This window comes from Lithobates pipiens, unplaced genomic scaffold (assembly GCF_037356315.1).
Source record: "Lithobates pipiens isolate NorthernLeopardFrog02 unplaced genomic scaffold, aLitPip1_a1.2 Scaffold_19, whole genome shotgun sequence".
Taxonomy (NCBI): Eukaryota; Metazoa; Chordata; class Amphibia; order Anura; family Ranidae; genus Lithobates; species Lithobates pipiens.
The window spans coordinates 86,945,347-86,965,896 of record NW_027507764.1 but is presented as its reverse complement, the minus strand read 5'-3'; the positions used below and the strand labels follow the sequence as shown (position 1 = coordinate 86,965,896).

At 41.3% G+C, this 20,550-nt stretch overlaps 1 protein-coding gene across 3 annotated transcripts in view; it reads left to right on the top strand.

Annotated features, from left to right (window-relative positions):
- Window positions 1-19,309, top strand: part of MPP7 (MAGUK p55 scaffold protein 7) — a 682,552-nt gene extending 663,243 nt beyond the window's left edge. For all 3 annotated transcript variants that reach the window (XM_077491041.1, XM_077491039.1, XM_077491040.1), the window contains one exon: window positions 5,929-19,309. In XM_077491041.1, the coding sequence (XP_077347167.1) occupies window positions 5,929-6,108 (180 nt within the window). In that variant the 3' untranslated portion in view covers window positions 6,109-19,309. The remainder of the gene's footprint in view (window positions 1-5,928) is intronic.
- Window positions 19,310-20,550: the final 1,241 nt, after the last annotated feature.

Here is a 20,550-nt window from a genome sequence, read left to right as displayed (position 1 = left end):
ATCTCCCTCTTCCAAGACTGCGGGCAGGTGGGTGGCTGGACGGGTAGGTGGTTCTGGCAGAGGGGCACTGGGCAGGCAAGTGTGCATTTCCAGCAGGTGGATGGGTGAGAAAACAGGTGGGTGGATGGTTCAGGCAGGTTAGAGGGTGGACAGTTCAGGTAGCTGGATCTCAGAAGATTGCTGATTTCCCATCCCACCCACACAACAAGCGGCAAGTGCCTGGAACTGCCAGTCCATAAGCTAGAGGAAGGGGAAGCAAAATCCTCCCTCCAGCAGCCATCGCAGCCTGCACTGTGTGCTACTCAGAATGTTAGGAGTGATGGCAGCGTTACTCCTGTAATTCAGGCAGCTGGAGAGCTGGGCGCCCCATCTCCGCTCGCATTCAATAAATTTCCACTTGCCAAATATGAGCAGGCGAGTGGAAATTTTGAGGGCTGGTAGTGGTAAAAAAAAAAAAAGCACTTGTGGGTTTAACCAATCATTTTTCTTTTTTTTTTGCACAATTCTCCTTTAAGGTGGGCGTGGCAGGGGGTGCATTCTATGTCCACATAATTATACTATAATAGGTGTTCATTGTTCCCATCTCAAAAAGTTTGGAAGGTATGATAATGGGATAGTAAGAATGAAAGCAACGGTCACTTTAAAGCGTTTGTTACACCAAAACTTCATATTCCAGATATGTGCCTTCTGTTCTATGCACGTGTATAAGAAAGTATCTTGTTCTCTGTGAAATCTCTGGTGTTCCTGCCAGTCCCTCTGTTTTTCTATTGTAACCTGACCACACTAAGCAGGAGAACACAGAATGATCAATTCTCTAACTATGCTGGGAACTCAGTGCACTCTCCTCCAATGATCAGACTTGTCCTGACATGCCCCCACTGCACAGCCATTCACTGAGAAGTTCAGTGCTGCTGACACCCCCCCCCCCCCCCCCAGCTCTTATGCAGATGAGAACAGAGGGAATGTGATCACTTATAAAAAAGGGAATTTATACTGTTTTTTCATAACCATATAAAAATGTTTTTCCATTAATTTCTGTTTTAAACCAAATGGGTTGTTTTGCAAGGTGATTGTTTACAATCACGTTACGTTCTAAGAGTGCTGCAGTATACCTTATTCCAGTGCTAAAGTATTTTCATCGACTAAATGAATACTATTTTAGTTGACTAAAATATGACTAAAACTAAAACAGTTGAGATACCACATAAGAATATGTCGGGGGCATCTACTAAGCTGCTAAAAAAAAGAAAAAGGCTTTTCTTAAATATATATATATTTTTTTAATATTCAAAGGAGAAGTCCAGCCTGAGCTTTGTAGGCTGGGCTTCTCCTCTGGGTCACAGGAGTGCAATTCGCCTTGCACTCCTGTGACCCGTTTTCAGCGGAGGTTGGTCTGAAGTCCGCTCTCCGCTGATGTCACTGCCATCAGTCAAGGCATCGGGTCATCCAGAAGTCTGGATCCGCCAGGTACCTTGATTTATGGCAGGCTCAGCAATCCACCAAGACGGCCGCTCCCCACCCCTCCACAGCTCAACGCTCCAATGAGTGTGGAGGATCAGAGCAGGAGAGGTGCTGACTGACAGGCAGCATCGCTCTGCTCAGGGAGGAGTGAGAAAAAACGATCCATCAGTGATTTTCGGTGGCTCGGTTCTCAGTGCAGAGACGCCGGGGGACAGCTGCAGCATTGGTCTGATGCTCCATCCACCGAGGTAAGTATGATTAGCAAAAAAAAACTATACTTCTCTTTGAATGTTGGTAACATATTCAGGTAATATGTGCAATGGCATTACAGCCTATAGAGTTTACAGGTTTTTTTTTTTTAGATTACTTCTGCTTGTAAAAGCAATATATTTGTTTATGAAACTTGGTTTATAAAGATGTTATATATCACAATGGCTAAATCTGTGTCTGTAGTGCATGTTCAACTCTTAATACCATAAATAATAACATATTATTCGATTTTTACTCCAGAAGTATATAATGAGTTTGGTAATTCTAAAGAAATGCTTAAATAATGCATACACTGTAACTAAACCAATTGGATTTTAGTTGACCAAAATGTAGTGGAGATTTTAGTCTAGTAAAATGTACGACTAAAACTAAAACAATTCAGATGACTAAGATACGACTAAAACTAAAATGGCATTTTCATCAAAAGACTAAAACTAAATCGAAATTTGATGTCAAAATGAACACTGCCTTATTCTGCTTTATGTTAGCAGTACAGTACTTATCTGTATAATATAGAATGGTTGGGTATAGAGAAAGTTTCTAGGGTGTCAGGTCATGGATTGCAGATTAGAACTTTTTCAATTGAGGATGGGAAGAAAGGTGCTAATTGGTTACATTCATTTACATTTACCAACTGTGACAGTTTCTCATTTTAAGACAATATCTTGCTTTTCTATTAGACCGCAGTTTGTAAATGAATTTATTGTATTTCCTTAACATGATTCTTTTTTAATTTACTTTCCTGGGCAAACATGGCTAATAAAAGTCTGAAGAGCATAACTGCCAACTTGCTTGAGTAGAATTCCTCATGTGTAGTCATTTCCTGTGCAGCATCTCCTCGCTCTCTGACCATAGTGTCCATGCGAATCATCCTTTTATTGGTTTGTGCTGTTAGTAAACATGGGGCAATGTCAAACATGTGGACTCGCTAGCCTGGTTTCCTTCATTACATTGAGATACAATATTTTTAGATGCAGTATCTCACAATAGTGAGTACACCCCTCACATTTTTGTAAATATTTTATTATATCTTTTCATGTGACAACACTGGAAAATTGACACTTTGCTACAATGTAAAGTAGTAAGTGTACAGCTTGTATAACTGTAAATTTGCTGTCCCCTCAAAATAACTCAACACACAGCCATTAATGTCTAAACCACTGGCAACAAAAGTGAGTACACCCCTAAGTGAAAATGTCCAAATTGGGCCCAATTAGCCATTTTCCCTCCCCGGTGTCATGTGACTCGTTAGTGTTACAAGGTCTCAGGTGTGAATGGGGAGCAGGTGTGTTACATTTGGTGTTATCGCTCTCACTCTCTCATACTGGTCACTGGAAGTTAAACATGGCACCTCATGCAAAGAACTCTCTGTGGATCTGAAAAAAATGAATTGTTGCTCTACATAAAGATGGCCTAGGCCAGTGATGGTGAACCTTGGCACCCCAGATGTTTTGGAACTACATTTCCCATGATGCTTAGGCACTCTGCAGTGTAGTGGAGAATCATGGGAAATGTAGTTCCAAAACATCTGGGGTGCCAAGGTTTGCCATAACTGGCCTAGGCTATAAGAAGATTGCCAAGACCCTGAAAGTGAGCTGCAGCACGGTGGCCAAGGTCATACAGCTGTTTAACAGGACAGGTTCCACTCAGAACAGGCCTCGCCATGGTCTTCAAAAGAAGTTGAGTGCACGTGCTCAGCATCATATGCATACAGTACAGAGGGTATAGGCACAGCAACATTTGCACTTTTTATTTTGTTGAACTCATTCTCCCATACCCAACTGACTTTGTTTAGCCGCACACATACAAATTAGGCGAATGGTGTCTCAACCCCAAAACAAACATAATCTTATTAGAATATTCATGCTATGCTCACTAGAATAAAAACAATATGATCCAAATCAATCGGATCATTTGTTATGTTGTTTTATTTCAGATTGCTTTTGACAGGACTTCCCTATTGGGTGTTCTAGTATTTTAGGCCAGAAAGGCTATTGTGCTCCGTTGGAAGTCAGATAGGCCTCCTAATTTATCCCTTTGGAAACACGTTGTCAATTCAGTGGTCCCCCTCTACAAAGCAACCTACTTTTCCCAAGGCTGCCCCAAAAAGTTTGAGAAGGTCTTGAACTTATGGACGGAATCAGACTCCACTGTTGATGACCATAATGCTGATGGCCTAAACCAGGGCCGCTGTTAGAAATCATGGGACCCCATACAGCCTACCTGACGGGGCCCCCTTGACCCCGCCCACAACCCACCCTGGCTCCGCCCACAACCCTGCCCCTCATTGCGCCCCTGCCTCCATGCTGTCAGGGTGGGGGGGGGGGTGTCTGGAGGCAGGAGCTAGAACATGTAACATTTACAGCGCCCCACCAATCATAACTGCATCTGAATGGGAGAGATGTCAGTGTTTTGACATCTGTGCCCATTCAGTTTGTGTCTTCATACACCACCGACTTGTGTCCATTTACATCAGGCTACTTCTGATCTGTCACATTTAGGTCTGGAAAAATAGAAAAGGATATTCTTTTCCAATTTTTTTTTTTCCCACCTGAATGGACACGGAGGAAGGTGGATCTAAATGCACACAAGTCAGTTCATACCTGTAAACCTACATGGAGCTTTCAATCAGGTCTGCATGAAAAAGGACCTAATTGCAAAGCTTGGGTGAAAGGTTATCAAAGGGGAGTGGTTTGGGGGTGGTAAAAATGCAGCTTGGCTGTGTGTTTTTACTGTCCCTTCCCCCCATCATATGTGTAAAAGTAGCATCTCACTATGTGCTCATGGTCATTATCATTATGATGTTCAGAGCACAGCAGGTGTTGTATGGCTCGGTCAGTGTAACATGACTGTGTGGTGCTGACTTTATGGCTGTGCTGAGTTATAGTCTGTAACACACAGTACAGCCATATATCAGGAAAGTCAGCACCACGCAGCCATGTTACACTGACAGAGCCATACAGCACCTGCTGTGCCCTGATCATCATAATGATAATAACCATGAGCTCACAGAGTCTGGGGATTGTACATTCTACAATAGTGTGACCTGTCAGTGTGTGTGTGTGTGCGCGCATGTGCGTGTGCGCAGGGGACTGCTTGCCTGTGCACCACTGTCGTTGTCCAGATTACTCCTGCTGTTCTGTCTGTCTCAGCCGCCTCAGTGATAAGTCCCTCAAGCTGCAGCACTTACTAGCTAGAAGTTAAAAGCTGCTTGGGCCCCCCCTGCTGGCCGGGCCCAGTACAACAGGGCTGGTTGTACTGTCCTATCAGCAGCCCTGGCCTAAACTCCTCATCTTGAGGTAATCACTAATCAACCTTTAATGTGGGATTGGCACTAAAAGCCAGCTGTGATATCTCCATACAGATGTGGGAGTAGATGATAAATTCTGACCCCATGATTAACGGTTCTAGTGGGTAGAGAGGAGCACAATATTACTGTGATTTATTGGTCCTGTGCTATGTTCCTTTATTGGTGTAATTTGAGCAATGACTTGTTAGTAATGGTATTAGTTGTATGATATAAACTGTTAGTTTTGTAAGGTGTTTGTATACTTGTTAGCCAGAGAATGCCCCAAGGCTATGTTTCGTACTTTAAAATTTCAAAGCTCTTAATATAGAGAAGTAAAAAGCTAATTTTATTTATATATAATATGCATTGGGGCAGGCATCTATCGCAGGAGGACTGAAACTCCCTTGTCCATTTTTTTCATTAATTCAAAGCGGTGTTCGACTTAACATTTATTATGTTATATTATATCTTCGCTCCTCGTTTATGCCCCTCTTTCTTCTACTCCCACCCTTTCTTTCTTCCTTGGCCCACTAATTCCCCCCTTTTTGGGTTATCTTTTGTGTTCCGTGTTCAGTTTGGTTTTGTTTACCCCCATTTTAGCAGACAAGTCCGCTCCTTTTATCCACCTTAGCCCCTGAGTCCGAAGACTAAGGCATACAGCGTTGACCCCTGGCCTCGGTCGGAAGGTCATTTTTCATTCATAATATACACTCTATGGCACATGTGTTCTTGTGTGAAAACCTGCATTGTGTCTAATGTTCTTATCCCCTGCATGAGAATTTAGCATCTGTTCTCTGAATTTCAATAAAAATCATTGTACCAAAAATGACCCTTTTAGTATGTTTATATTCATTTTACATTGCTTCCACTTGCCGTTTACTAACATTTGATCATTCTTGTCATTGCAGGATGAAGAATTTGAAGAAATGATAAGATCAGCACAGCTCATGGAAACCCAATATGGCCACTACTTTGACAAAATTATAATAAACGATGACCTCACTACAGCACACAATGAACTCAAATCCACTCTGGACAGGCTGGAGAGAGACAGCTTCTGGGTCCCTGTAAGCTGGCTTCATTCCTGAACTCCGCAGCACCAAGAGTTTTTATTTTATGTTATTTTTTTAAATATCTGTACAAACAACAAGCGTGTCACAGTGGGATTCCTCGTCCACTCTGGCTGAATTAATTTTAAATCCTGGTTTGCTTATTTTTTCCCTCAGAGACGGCTGAAATCTTTTCACAGATGAGACGTTTTGTATGTAAAGAGTATGTACAGAGCAAGTCATACAGGAAGTAGATTTGGTACAGTATGTGTGTTTTGTGGGTACAGTGGACCTCTTCTATGAAATGTCTGACGACAAGAAACTACTGTGTATCTCACTTAAAGTAAACCTTTAAAAACAGCCTTTCTCAACCTTAACCTTAACATGGAGGAACCCTTGAGATAACTTTCTGGTCTCAGGGAACCTGTGCTAATACTACTATATCTATTGCTCATGATACATTAGCGTCCTGGTCAGTGGGAAAAATGCTCCTTACATTTGTGGTCATTGGGAAGAACCTCGGCCCATTACAAATAGCTAAAAAGATCAAATGGTGTCAGTGGTTTCTTATGAGAGGCAGACGTAGCTCATTGCTCAAGGAACTGGTAGCAACCTCTGGAGGAACCCTGGTTGAGAAGGCCTGCTTTAAAGTGTGGGGGCTGCCTTTGCTGACCCTCTGAAAATGCTAGCTGCTCATCTTTTTTCTAAGCCACTGCCTCGTTTGTGGTTCAGAATTGAAAACAAAATTGAAGTGGGTGCACCACTTTATCAGAAGTCCAAAGAAACATACTATAACCATGGCAAACCTTATATTGTTGATATGTTTATTAGAGGTTCCTTTATAGCCAGTGTGGGTTAATAAAGATATTTTGTATTCATTTATTAAACTGTAAACATATGCCATAGAAATATTATAAAAATATTATTTATTCATAAATATATTCATAAAAATATACATACATATTTTTAGGACTATGTTTTATGGTTATATCATTTACATATTTTAATATCAAACATGTTTATTAGCCCTTATAAAGAGGATGATTTCTGAAATGCGTTGGCCTCTCCTGGGAACCTTCAATAGAATTCCAACTATATAAAGATAGTAAAACTACTAGAATATACTATATCCATAGTATAGTACATTCTTTTGGAAACAAGAATTTTCCCCCTTACTGAATGCAGTGCTGAAGTTCCCTTTGTTTTTCCCTCATGCATATATACGTGGAACTCTTCAATATCTCTACATTGACAAACAAGCATCCTACTATATCTACTCAATACACTCATTCCAGCACCCTCTATTTGGATAGAGTAGTGAGGAGTTAGAACCATTCCAAGGTTTGTATTGTGGTCTATGCCCCTTATTTACCCAATCTAATTGTCCTTATCACCAATTTGGTTGGGAATAAAAGTAAGGGTAAACCAAAATGTTTAGTTGCTACCAGAACAGGAGTTCTGAGCAGACAAATCTTTCAATGGGTCACTTGTTCCTATGACAACTGTCTAAGAGGATATTTCCCATCCTCTCACTTCCTGTTGAGTCAAAGGAAGTGAAAGAAAATCTCCCTACTGGGACAGAAATGGCAAAAAATAACTAATAGCGTTTTTAAGTCGCCCCTACTCTATCCAAAATGAAAAAAAAAATTGATGCCTTACATTTATTTATTAATACTTAATTACTTAAATTTGCAAATGATGACAATCCGAGTAAAATTCCTTATCTGCATTCTTGTTCTGGGGTAGTGAAGGTAATTAGATTAGCGATTTACCATGAAAGCCAGGCAGCTAGCATTTGCAGTGTAAAAAGACACCAATGGCAGCCTCCATGGATCTATAAGGTAAGGTTTCCTTTAACCATTAGTAAGCTTTACTGTTTCTTGGCCTAAATGCCTTAGCAATAGGAAGTTAAAATGTGGTTTGGTCGGTTGAAGGGAAAGTACAGGCTGTTCCTAGTTCAGACAATTTATTCATGAGGCCTAGTGTGGTCTATTGTGGTCTTCTGCCTGTAAGAGCATATGCCCAAAAAAAGCAGAAAAGGCCCTAGTGTGTATGGACACATTGGCTAACATAGGGGGAAGTTTCTAGGCAGAAAAAATGAGAGCTTAAAAGCCTGTAAGAGCCATTTCCTTAAGCATTTTTGAGCCCAGCTGCACCAGTTTTGGTAAATCTCCTTAGGTTAGTAGAGCGTCTGTGTGTATTAGCACTCATATTCACTTTTATAGCAATTGTCTGTGAACATTTACACGCACTGCCTGGAAGCACTAATGCCTAAAAAGCCTATACAAGAGTGGGCACAGTAACAAAGGGTCAGGAGAAAACTCCATTAAACAACAGGATTTATACTTTCCTATACTGCCTTTGGAGTATGGTTACATTTAGGTGATTCAGTAAGCTTTGCCTTTAATCCATGAGGGGTGTTTCCCCTTTTCTTGTTCCTCTTTGTTTTAATCATGTTTTATGGCTACCGTTAACTCATATTGGTGCATTATTTCTTTTTTTAATGACTGCAGGTGCCATTGCATTAATTATACACATACTAATATAGGACTAACCACTGCGAGCAATGATAGTTCTTGAATAAGTGTGCAAGATGATTCAGACAAAGGAGTAAATGAGTATTGACAGAGATCATTGTTGTCTATGGTGAAATGTCACATTATGTGCAAGAATTGTTGAAGATCTTAAAGGATGTACTGCCATGTGTTTAATGCACTGAGGGTTTTAGCACTTTGGGGGATAGAGGGATTTGTTTTTTTTCATGGAGCTTTATTATTATTATTGATTAGGTCAAAAACTTTTGGTCGATTTTTGTACTTTTATGTTAAATTCCTCGCAAAAAAAAAAAACATAAAACAAAACTTTTAGTTAGAGACAATTGTTACGGGATCAGTTAAGCAGCCAATAGGTCATGGCAGTGATGGCAAACCTTGGCACCCGAGATGTTTTGGAACTACATTTCCCATGATGCTCAACTACACTGCAGAGTGCATGAGCATCATGGGAAATATAGTTTCAAAACATCTGGAGTGCCAAGGTTCGCCATCACTGGGTTATGACATGAGTTTAATACACTGGAAGAAGACTTCATTAAAATGGGTCTGTAATATGGCACAAAATCTTTAAATGTGGGACTTATAAACACCCAGGTTAATTTGTATTTCAGGAAGAAGTTTTGCAGCATGTGGCAGACTGTCATGGCTGGGTTGAGAATATGTGTAATTTACAGGATCGTTTGTTTTTTTTGTTTTTTTTGTTTTTTTTTAAAGGAAACCTGCAACGAGAAAATGTATGCATTGCTACTGGTCAATCTGTCAAAATGTTAGTCTTTTGGCTTTTATCTTGTTTCAAAAATTCATTTTCTATAGAGAGTAGTAGTATAGAGAGTTTATCATTTCCTCTGACTTTGTTGGCTGCTTATTCCAGGCCAGTGACAGCCAGGCAACTAGCACTGTTTACCTCCATATTTCTCCCAGTAAAGGTTTCCTTAAATATGTCTTTGTCCCAGTGGACAGTACTGATTATTATCATCTACATTTCAGTAATGGATAATCAACCCAGGAAGACAGATACTAGAGATTTATGGTGGGTCTCATTCATCAAAGTGGCTGAAATAAGAACCAAGTGCATTGCCCCATAACGGCCAGTTGATTTAAGCTTTAATTTTCTAACTCTCAATTTCTGTTTCAGGTATTAATATCATTGTTCGCTTTGAGGCAGCACAGACAGTTCTTAATTCAAGTACTTGAGTAGACTTGCTAATAATATATAACGGTGATTTACAAAAGTGATCTTTAATGGGGTGGGGAAAAAATTGTTATATCTCTTGTAAAAACAGTGATTACAAAGCGGCAAACTCCTCTGATGAGGATCCAATTTTGTATGAAATATCTTTCCATAAGTTTTTACATTCAGATTGGTCAAGTATGTAACTTAATGCCTACGAAAGAGGAAGCCCAGCCTTATATTGATTAAAAACAGTAAAGATCAGCCAGGAAAATTCATCCTTACTGATCAATTGTTAGCCAGGGTTTTTTTTTTTTTTTGAGTGCTCATAAAGTGTGCATGGACAAACAATCATGCTCAAATCTAATGAAGATGGTCTTATGTCTGTGGGCACCATTACATTCTGTAACCCTTTACACAGGTCAGATTTTATGCAGATTGTGTAGATTGTCTGTGCATGCTTCCTCACCTCTATATATAGAAATCGCCCTGGTGCCACCATTGCTCATGTACCCACCTCCTAGTACTCACTATATAGAGCCAGTGATGGACATAAAGCAGTAATGAAGGTACTTTGAGAGGAGTTGCAAAGATGCTTTGCCCATCCTGGGGTTTTCATTAAGTACAGCTTACACGGCCCACTCAGAATCTGTAATTTGCATGATCTTGCCCTAACCTTATTGTCACTGCCACGATGATTCACGGGTGACTGCACTGCTTGTGTATCATACACAAATTATATTTATTGTAAAGCCTTGCCACATTTCCTGCCTTCTACTACAAGTGCAATCATTTTGTTTTGCACACTTACGGTAAGTGTCTTTAAAAGTCTGGTACGCTCAAATAGAACACCCTAAATATAAAGCAATGGATAATATTAACACACACACATATACACATATAATGGGTTCAAAATATTGAGCTAATGGTAATTAACAGAAGTTCCTGTTGTGAGGAGGGATGTGTTTCACCACCGTTGACTGCCTAGTAATCACATTGTAAGACATTACAGATAATTTAGTTAATTTTCCAGAAGACTCCTGTGCCTAAAATGACTAATCCTATAAAGCAATAGGCTGCCCTCAATGTGATGAAACCTAACCATAGGTTTCCTACATTTGAGGGAACTTTTACATACATGCTTGTGCATGGCCAGTAGTAGTCACATTCTACTAGACTTTTTCTGTAATGTTTGAAAATCGTTCATAGTTTATCCAAGCCTTTCAAATAGACATGTGGCTTGGGTAAGCTACAAAAAGTCCAGTTGAATGCAACTAATACTAGCTCTATCATGAATTGGATGAATAAGAACCTTCACAGACATATTTGTGGATGGCTTTTAGCAACACATTAAGGTAATTTTGTAGGTTTATTAGTTCTTTCTATTAAAAACATTCATTATTTTCCTGCCCTCTACTGATAGTAGAGACTGCATCAGACAAGTTCATCTTTGCTTGCCGAGTTATGGCTGGTACGCACGGGCCGAATATCGTCCGGTTCAACAGATACTGGCCAACATTTGGCCAGAGTGTACAGCAGCCTGTCCTAACATCCAGCCCCTGTTGAACGGGCATGCTGGAAAACCAACAGCCAACCGGCATCCAATCAAAGCGATGACCGGTGTGTTCTGCCGGAGGGGGGGGGGGGGGGAGGTGGACAGAACACAATAGCTTAACTATGCGATGTTAGTACAACAAGCTCCCCTGTTTTTTTTGCTCAGCCCCCTGGGTTGAATGAAAAAAACTGTCAATGTGTACTGGGCTTTAAGCTGGCTATGCGTGGATAAAAATTTGGCTGGTTCAGCAGGGTCCAGCTGAATTTCAAACCATGTGTAGGTAAAGACGTTGTACAGAAGTTGATCTACCAATCTCCTTGTTAGAGTACAATAGCTCAGCAGGGAGAATTCTCCCATCCACATTGAGTGTGTGGATGGGGGAATCAAGTATTTTTTTTTTTCAACCTAATGTACTGCTTTACTACCTCCCAGCTCTGCTGAAGCCTGTGAACAATGAATCTGACTTCAGGGTATGGGTCTGGGTGAACATGTGACCTTACATGACAATACTCAAGCCTGAGCAGGCAGTTGCCAGGCCCAAACCAAACGCTGTCATGTAGAGGGTGGTGTGCAGTGGTATCATCTACACTGGTAAGCGGTTGAAGCTTACACAGGGCAGGCCCATGCATTGTGGAGGCAGTGAGGAGTGGGAATAGATGAGTATGCCTTGCTAGGAAGTGGCCTTACTAAATGCACTATACCAGTTCAGGGCAAAATAACAGTGTCTCTATAAAGGGAACATGCCATTTTGTTTGTTATTTTCCCAGAGCTATTAACTTGTTAAGGATTGTGTGTCTGAAACCTTATTTCCAGACACATAATTTAAGGATAGCTTTTGCCAATCTACTTCTGAAGATGCTACTTGCCCGGCTGTTTCACTGACCATGGTGGGGATGGGGATACTACAGTTTTCTGACTGTAAAGGTTAAAGTAAATCACAAAGCACCTAATAATACACTTCTTAATACAATTTTTTTTTCAAAGTCACCCACTGACAAAAATAGGCACCCCCTAATTATAAAAAATAATTATTAATATTTAAACAATAATCAGACATGCGTCTTTTCATGTGAATGGTTCATATTGAAATGGATGAACTTGCATGTACTGTGCAGCTATACACCATTCATAAAATGTAAAAATAAATATATATTATTAAACCATTCAAATAGCACAAAGACAGAGAAGTTCCACACACCAACAGCTCAGTGTCCATAAAGTGAGACGTGGCATCAGCTCATACTGCACCTATTAGCCACGCGCGCTGATCCGTTTCATCCCGTCCACTAAGACAGCCCTGGTGGGCAGGGCGAAATGTGTCGGGGGTGTGGCTATTGGGAGAAGTATGGGCTGATGCCGCTTCTCACTTTATGGACACTTGGAGCTGTTGGTGTGCTGCATTTCTCTGTTTTTGGTCATAGTGCTTCCTGGATGACATATTCACGCCACGCCAACAGCTCAGAGTGTCCATAAAGTGAGAGGTGGCATCAGCTCATACTACTCCTATTAGCCACGCCCGCTGATCCCTTTCACCCTGTCCACTAAGACTAAGCCCTGGTGGGCAGGGTGAAATGTGTCAGGGGTGTGGCTATTGGGAGGTGTATAGGCTGATGCCACTTCTCACTTTATGGACACTTGGAGCTGTTGATGTGCAGCATTTCTCTGTTTTTGGTCATAGTGCTTCCTGGATAAGCATATTCACGCAAGCACCCTGTCTAGTGGTGTATTCATCAGAGCAGCACTATTAAGTTCTGGAACTTCTTTTTGGGCGACATGCAACCCACAATTTTGCTGCGCAACAATTACGGTAAAATTGCACCGCGTTTGGGGAGTCATTGAGAAATAACGGCATCACAAATGCATCCCACGTTTTGCTTTGATTCTAGAATCACAGGCAGAATAGCGCAGCGATTCTGCCTGCGATTCAAATCGTCTAGGTGTGAATGGAGCAAGAGCCATTGAGCTCCTCTGATCTCACTTTCAGAAACTGGCCATTTGTGTAACATTGAATGAGAGAAGTGGTGTGTGCTGGGATGATCATTTCATAATTTGGTAATAATTGGAGATGAGCCTTGTTCATCATGATCATAACTTATCTCTGTTTCATAAATAGACACCCTAACCTTAAAAAAAAGAAAACAAATTCAGTTTTGTTCTTTTGTTTAGATACACTTTAACAGTGTATAGTTTTAATGAATAAACCATATATTATGTGGGAGCTTTTTAATGGAATCAAAGATTTCTTTTTAGAACATGTTCTATATCCCCATTTGGAAATGGCCCACCCGTTCGTATTTAAGTAGTTAATTGTAACAGATGTCAGCAATTAGTGTCACAGGTTGTAACACTGATATGATCTGACATTTGTACACACAAACAGGAACACTAAAACCATTTTGCAGGCAAACCATCTCACATGCTCCTATCAGATATCGGAACTGTTAAATAGTCGTTTACCTCGCACTGTCATCAGAGCGATTGTATTTAAGGAGAGATTTATGAGGTCAGCAAATATGCATTATCTTTACATTCCATGTATATAGTCATTGACGGATGTCATGCAGTCTGCAGAAAGCAGAGTTCTCATGTACAGAATTAGATTAAGCCTTTGATAAGGCAGAAGCCGGTTTCGGGATGTATATAAGACTGCTTTATCTATAGATATATGTGTATTTTTGTAAATAGATTTTAATTTGTTTTAAGTTTAGTGTTCTGGTTGCAGCTGATACTTTAGTGTCTACATTGCAGTCTTCTTGGGTCACTTGTTGTGCAGTTTTCAGGATATCCTTCTAGAAGCACAACAAGAATATGTCCAGCCAAATTATTTTCATAGGTTTTGGATAGAGTGGAAGGATTAGAAATCCTGTCTGGTATTTATTGTTATCTGTGCCCCTTTCACACCGGGCAGAGTCTGTCCGCTCTCTCTGCTGATCCCCACTGATCAGGTGGATGACCAGGCTACTCTACTTATACAGAGCGGACACAAAGTTGGTTGGATGTAAACAGACCGCCTGTTTCATCTATTCCGCTAAACGGAAGGGGAACGGAAGGGTTCCCCATCTGTCTGTTTTTAGTGGATCAGATTGGATGTAAGCAGGTGTGAACGGACACATGTTTGTTTACACTCTCTGCTCCATAGAGGAGAATGGAGGGTCCGATCGGCAGTGCCGGGACGAGGTCATCTTGAACCCAGGGCTAAACCGCACCCCCTCCAAGATGTATGAGCATTATGTGTCAGCAAAAATTCCCCCTCTCCCAAAGAATTGAGCATAATCTGCATGCTTACCCCCTAAGCCTAAGTCCCCCACCAGCACAAAACCACCCCCTATTAAAATCCCCCCTACACAAATTTTTGCTCCCTTATCCCCCAGGAAAAGACCCCTCAAATAAAAATCATCCTTCCTAGCATAAATCATCTACCCCTCAAATTCTCCCTCCGAGTACACCCCCTCCATATCCCCCTCCCAGCACAAATCCCCCCCACCCATTTCCCCTGCTAGCCCAAATACCTCCCAGTCATCCCCACTCTAACAATTCCCCATCCAAAAAAAATTTCCCCTACTAGCACATTTTCCATTTTCACCATTTTCATACTCCCTCTACCATATCACCTCATCTAGCACAGCCCCCCACCCCCCTCCTAGCACCAATACTCTTAAATCCCAACTTCCAGCGCACCCCCAAACTTCCCCTCCTAGAACAATTCTTATCCCCTTCTGCCCCCGCAAATTCCCCTTCCCAACACAAATCCCCTTCCCCTCAATCCCCCCCAATCATAGTGCCCAGGGCAGCCACTCCTCCTGCCCACCCCTTATCCCAGCCCTGCCAATCAGGGCCGCCTAAAGAGACAGACACGTGGACCCGATCAGACCACTAGTGTGTGAAAGGGGCCCATTTTCCCCTCACTTTCTTCCTGGTAACAACAGCAAAGGAGAAAAAAAACAGGGACTAACTGGCCTTTCCCTACTTACCCTAAAAAAGTATTTTTTTTTCTGTCTCTGTCATTGTTGAAGATTTTACCTTCACTTCCTGTCCAGTGGAACTGTTGTCACCATTACAAGAGGTAAATGGAAAGGAAATTTGAATAACAGGAAAAACCGTGCAGGGTTTCTAATGGTTACCTACTTTTTTTTAGGCAGAATATACGTTAGACAGGATTTTCACTTGTATACAACTTGCCTCCTGCCCCTTCTGTATCTTGCAGGGAAAAGGGAATATATATATGTGTGTGTGTATACATTATATATATATATATATATAATGCATATATATTCTTTACATAGGCCTTTTCGGGTGTACTAAGGTTTGCCCTGTCTTTAGGTTCCCATTATACATGTCCTGATTATGGGCTTCTCACATTAAGAACTTTGCTTGGTTGTCTGAAGAACATTAAAGGGAAAAAAATAGCATGTACAAACCAGATAACCAGATGACATTAAATGGTGGGCAGTCCCTATAATGGGCACTGCTTGACTGCATTGTCTCAAAGGGTATTAGCCTAAAAGGCTGCATTATACGGAACACCAAAGGGACACTTTTTAAAGGGTTATATATGCTATCATTTTGTGGGACATCAGAATACACTCTGCCCCTGTAGTCATCAGATGACAATATTTGTTACTTGTGCTAAACTCAGACATGTCCTCCTTGGGATGTGGTTATATCTCCTTTCTAATGCATTCATAGGCTGTAGAAATTTGTAGAAATGAACATCCTACTTCTGTACGCTAGTGAAACTGTGAACTTGCACATTTCTAAGCAAACTGTCTTCCACATCCCAACTTCTAGAATTGCACGGGGACCTCCCCATTTGGGGCCCTTTCACATAGCTGGTGTCCATTCAGTCCCAGCAGGAAAACCTAGCTCAATCCCCTGCTGAATCAAATCGTAATGTATGGATGACATCCATTCCATCCTGATTAAATCCCTGTGAGAAGAACAGACCATCCAGATGGCTGGTTGGATCTGCCCACCTCTGGTCTGGTCAATAATAGCAGACCCAAATGCGAAATGTCCTTTCGGTCTGACAGAGTTGGGAAGATATAGGTGGGCACAAGTCCACTAACATCCGCCCACTCATAGGTATGTATTGCTGTGTGTTTTCACATGTCTCAAAATGGACAGATGGGACCGACTATATGAAAAGGCCCCTAGGGAAACCTGCAATTGAGCATACAGGGTTTCAGAAATAGGAACTGTGTTGCTCCAGAACAAATGTAAATTTGAAATTTAATCAGAAACTAGGATCATTTCTCCTTATAGTTTTTAGATTTTACAATATCAAATGTGTTTTCTTGTGCTCTGTGGAATATTAATATGTAAAGGAACATTGTCATCACAAATGCCTTTAGGCGAACAGTAAGAGGTCACAGAATGCTCTTATCTGATGCAGCAAGACTGGCCACACATGATACAATCTTCATTATAATAATCAAAAACAATATAGTATGAGAGCTTGCCTAAAAGTAAAACTTTAGCCCAAATTTTTATTTTTTTTACCTTTTGGGGTAAGGGTTAGAACCCCATTTAGGTTTTAATTCCTCTGTCTCTTCTAGCGAGACATACCCTCACTTCCTGTCTCATTGAGGGTGTAAAGACCAGGAAATGATATGCTATCTCTCTGCTGGGAATATGTCAAGATTGTCTTACTCCCTTTGTTTTCCTGACCCTTTCTTTCACTACACTCCTGCAATCTTTGTTAAATTTACCAACAGCTATGTAGTGAGGAACTGGTTTAATAATGTGTTGTTCAATTTATTCAGTCAGGTAGATTCTGAATTTTTAGAGTTGGTAAATTTAAAGGAGATGTACAATTAAATGATACCATCTGTGGCCAGTCTAAGTCTTCACGTTGCTGCATGGTTTAGCCACATTTTCTGTACACTACTTCACAACAGGTAAAGGTTTTTTCTTTTCAATGTCTAACAGATCACAGTTCTTCCTTCTAACCACCTCATGTTAATGTCACTTCCTCCCTGCTGTGATACTTGGAGACACTGTCAGTTTGCCCCTCTAGCCCACCTCCCCAGCAAGGTATACTTGCACTTTCTCACCACCTCTCTGCTCTGTTGATTAACAGATCAGGGCTTTGAGGGAGCATGTGACCCCCCCCCCCCCCCATGTGGTAGTGCTTGGCACTAAGTGGCCATTTGCCAGGCCTGAACACTAAGGGGGCAGTGTTGTTATCCACTCAGGTAATCTCCAACTCTGGGTGGACTTCTACAGCGAGGGAGCTGGCATGGTTGAGAATACCTTATTGGGGAAGGTCTGGTGGTACAATCACTGAATGAGCCGATGACACTGACTCTTAAGAGAACCTGTCAGGAAGGTTACCTGAGACTCCCAGCCTACACTTATCCTTCATGGCTTGACTGCTGGAATTGTGGCTACTTCCAGATATGAATACACCCCTGCATAGTATAGTCACCTGCTGGTGTCTGAATTAGCAGAGCTTAAAGCCCAGCTCCAAGAATTAGACATAGGAACTGGCTGAGATTCAAAACATTAATGGGCAGGCTGAATGTACCGTCGGTCAACTTGGGTACAACCAGCCTGCCAGATTCACTTGTGATTATAATCACTGTCTTCTCCCAGCAGGGGCGGCTTCCCCTGCCCCCTCCGGGAAAACACAATGGCCCAGCACCCATGGTTGCAGGGAAAGAAAATCGCTCCCTGTATGGCCAGCCATATTCTGCCCTTGCAGTGCCCCTTCCCCCTGCACTGCACAACATATAAAAATGCTCAATAGCCTGTATTTCTTTGGAAATGCTTTTCTGACATATATGGCTTCTTCGTTGTAATTTATATAACCTCAGTTGATGTCTTTTTTCGGACATGGCTTATTCAATACTTTATTCTTAAATAGAATTTGAAAAAAAAAGAGGCTGTCTTACTTAAATTACCCCCCGCTCTGGTGCTCTACAGTAAGCTGTTGTTGGCGCCTGAGCTTCATACAATACAAGGCTATTACCCTAAAATGTTTGTGCCAGTGGCAGGAGTGGAACCGCAGTCTAGGGCACCTTGGAGAGGAGGCTTTGTGGAATCGATCACACCACTGAAGGTTCCCAGCTGGAGCAAACCCCACTGCAACTGTAGATTATGGTCTAGTTCCTAGAGTGGAGCAATGGAAGCCTCCATAGCTAGCTAGGAGCCTCAGTTGTGACAGGTTCTCTTCAAAACATTGCCTTTCCACTCTTTCTAAAGAGAAATCAGGTAGAAGAGCAATAGGAGAGAAGAGAATAGAAAAGTGGTCAACAGTTATTAGAAGGAAAACGGAAGCAGGGTTTTTTGTAGGAGGATTGTGTTAAAGTGAATACTGAATTGCACGTCAGCCATTAGGCCAGTTTGGCAAAAAAAAAAAATGTACTGATAATTTTTCGGACAGATCCCCATTTCAATTATTTTTTTTCTCTTGTTTTGGGAATTTTAAATATTGTACTTTAATTTTTGCATAGTCTTTGTAAATAAATACATGGTCAGTTGATATTTCTTTACTGCCTTATTTTTTGTTAATTAAATATTTGTCTTAGGTTAAATCTTTTATGACATTTTTGGATGGCATATTATGAAGAACAAATACTGAAGACACTACAAATGCTATTATACAAAGGAATTTGCGGCTCTCGGTATGCATCGCCTACGCGCGTTTTGCTTGCCTGCATCTCTGTAGAAATTGTGTGTGAGGTGATTCTGGTGTCTTACATATAGATTTGTCCAGGTTGTGATATGCTGTTTCTAGAGCTATTCACTGTTTTTACATTTTAAGTAAAAATATATATATATATATACAGTATATATATTTAATTGTAATTTACTGTTTGCCATGCTAGGACAATGGTTTGTTCATGTTTTTGTACAGTTGTCTGCATCTCCATATACTTGAATTTAATTTACTAGCCGATGGTATGTTTATAAATCTGAATTCAACTTCTTATACAGGACAATAAATTATTGACTTTATCTGCTTGTTCCAGCTGATGTTATTAATTTGTTCTTTATTTTATCAAGTCATCCACTTTGAACCTCTTAGAAATTAAAGTATAAAGAAAACCTACATTTTAGCAAAAAAGTGTATTCCAATAAAGAGGACCTATTCTATATTTTACCACGTTAAAGCAGATTTTTTGCCAAAAATAACAATATAGAAATAAGCAGCCCATTTAAAGGGGAATAACAAAACCAAATTTAGCTGCAATATTTAGCTTTAAACCAGAGATTGCCCCTGCAGTAGTTTTCTTTAGATGTCCTCAGTTAAATGGCCGGCATCATTCAATCCACTTCCTCTGGACCCAGGTCAGCCTAGACCCACCTCCATACTCCACCACTGCCCACCTGTCTCTCTTCCCCTATTGCACTTTTGCAGGGCTATATGGAGAGGAGAGGCTGAGCCTGGAGTTTCTGCGGTCTCTGGTCACATCACCTCAGTGCCGCCAGCAGAGGCCATTCAGCCCTCTGACCTTTTGTAGCTTTGTGCACATTATATTTGTATTTAATTGTTTTTCTACCTCACATTTCCAGAGGCCTGGTGGTGACCCCCAGAGACAGGGAGGGCCATCATTCCTCCTCAGGGTACATGTTACTAGGCATGGTGGGTGATATACAAGGTAGAAAGATTAGCGCCAGTCACTTTTTTTCTTGAACAAAGAGAAGTTTATTTCTCACAACAGGCAAAATGTGGGAGAGAGGGGTAGGGCACAGGACACCCTTAGCCAAAAATAGTAAGGATCAGCAGACAGGCAGACTCCTTAGACAAAAAGGTGAGGTAAGGCAGACAGCAGTACAGGGAAAAGAGCCTTTAAGCTTAACCAGCACATCTGCACTTTGTAGAATAGACTGTCTCCTCTAGTAACTGAGCTTTACTCATCATACAGAATTATCTTGGATGAGTTTTCTCTTGAAGCTCTCCCAACCACCTCATGGGTCCCCGCTCCATGAAGGGTCACCTCTGGTACTTCTCTAGAACTCCATCCCTCTCAGCATTTCCTCCAGGTATTGAGCAGGCTCTCCTCTGCGGAATATTGAACACCTGGATAGGCCACAAACAGACCTAGCAGCCGGAGGACTCCTGGATAGGCCTGTTTCTTACACACCCACCCAGACAGCCGCCTGGGTGGAGAAGACCTGAAAAAGGTATGTTTATTCCTAACCTGAATTCACTGTAGCCCATCATACTAATGCCAGAGGCAACAGTGTCACCTACT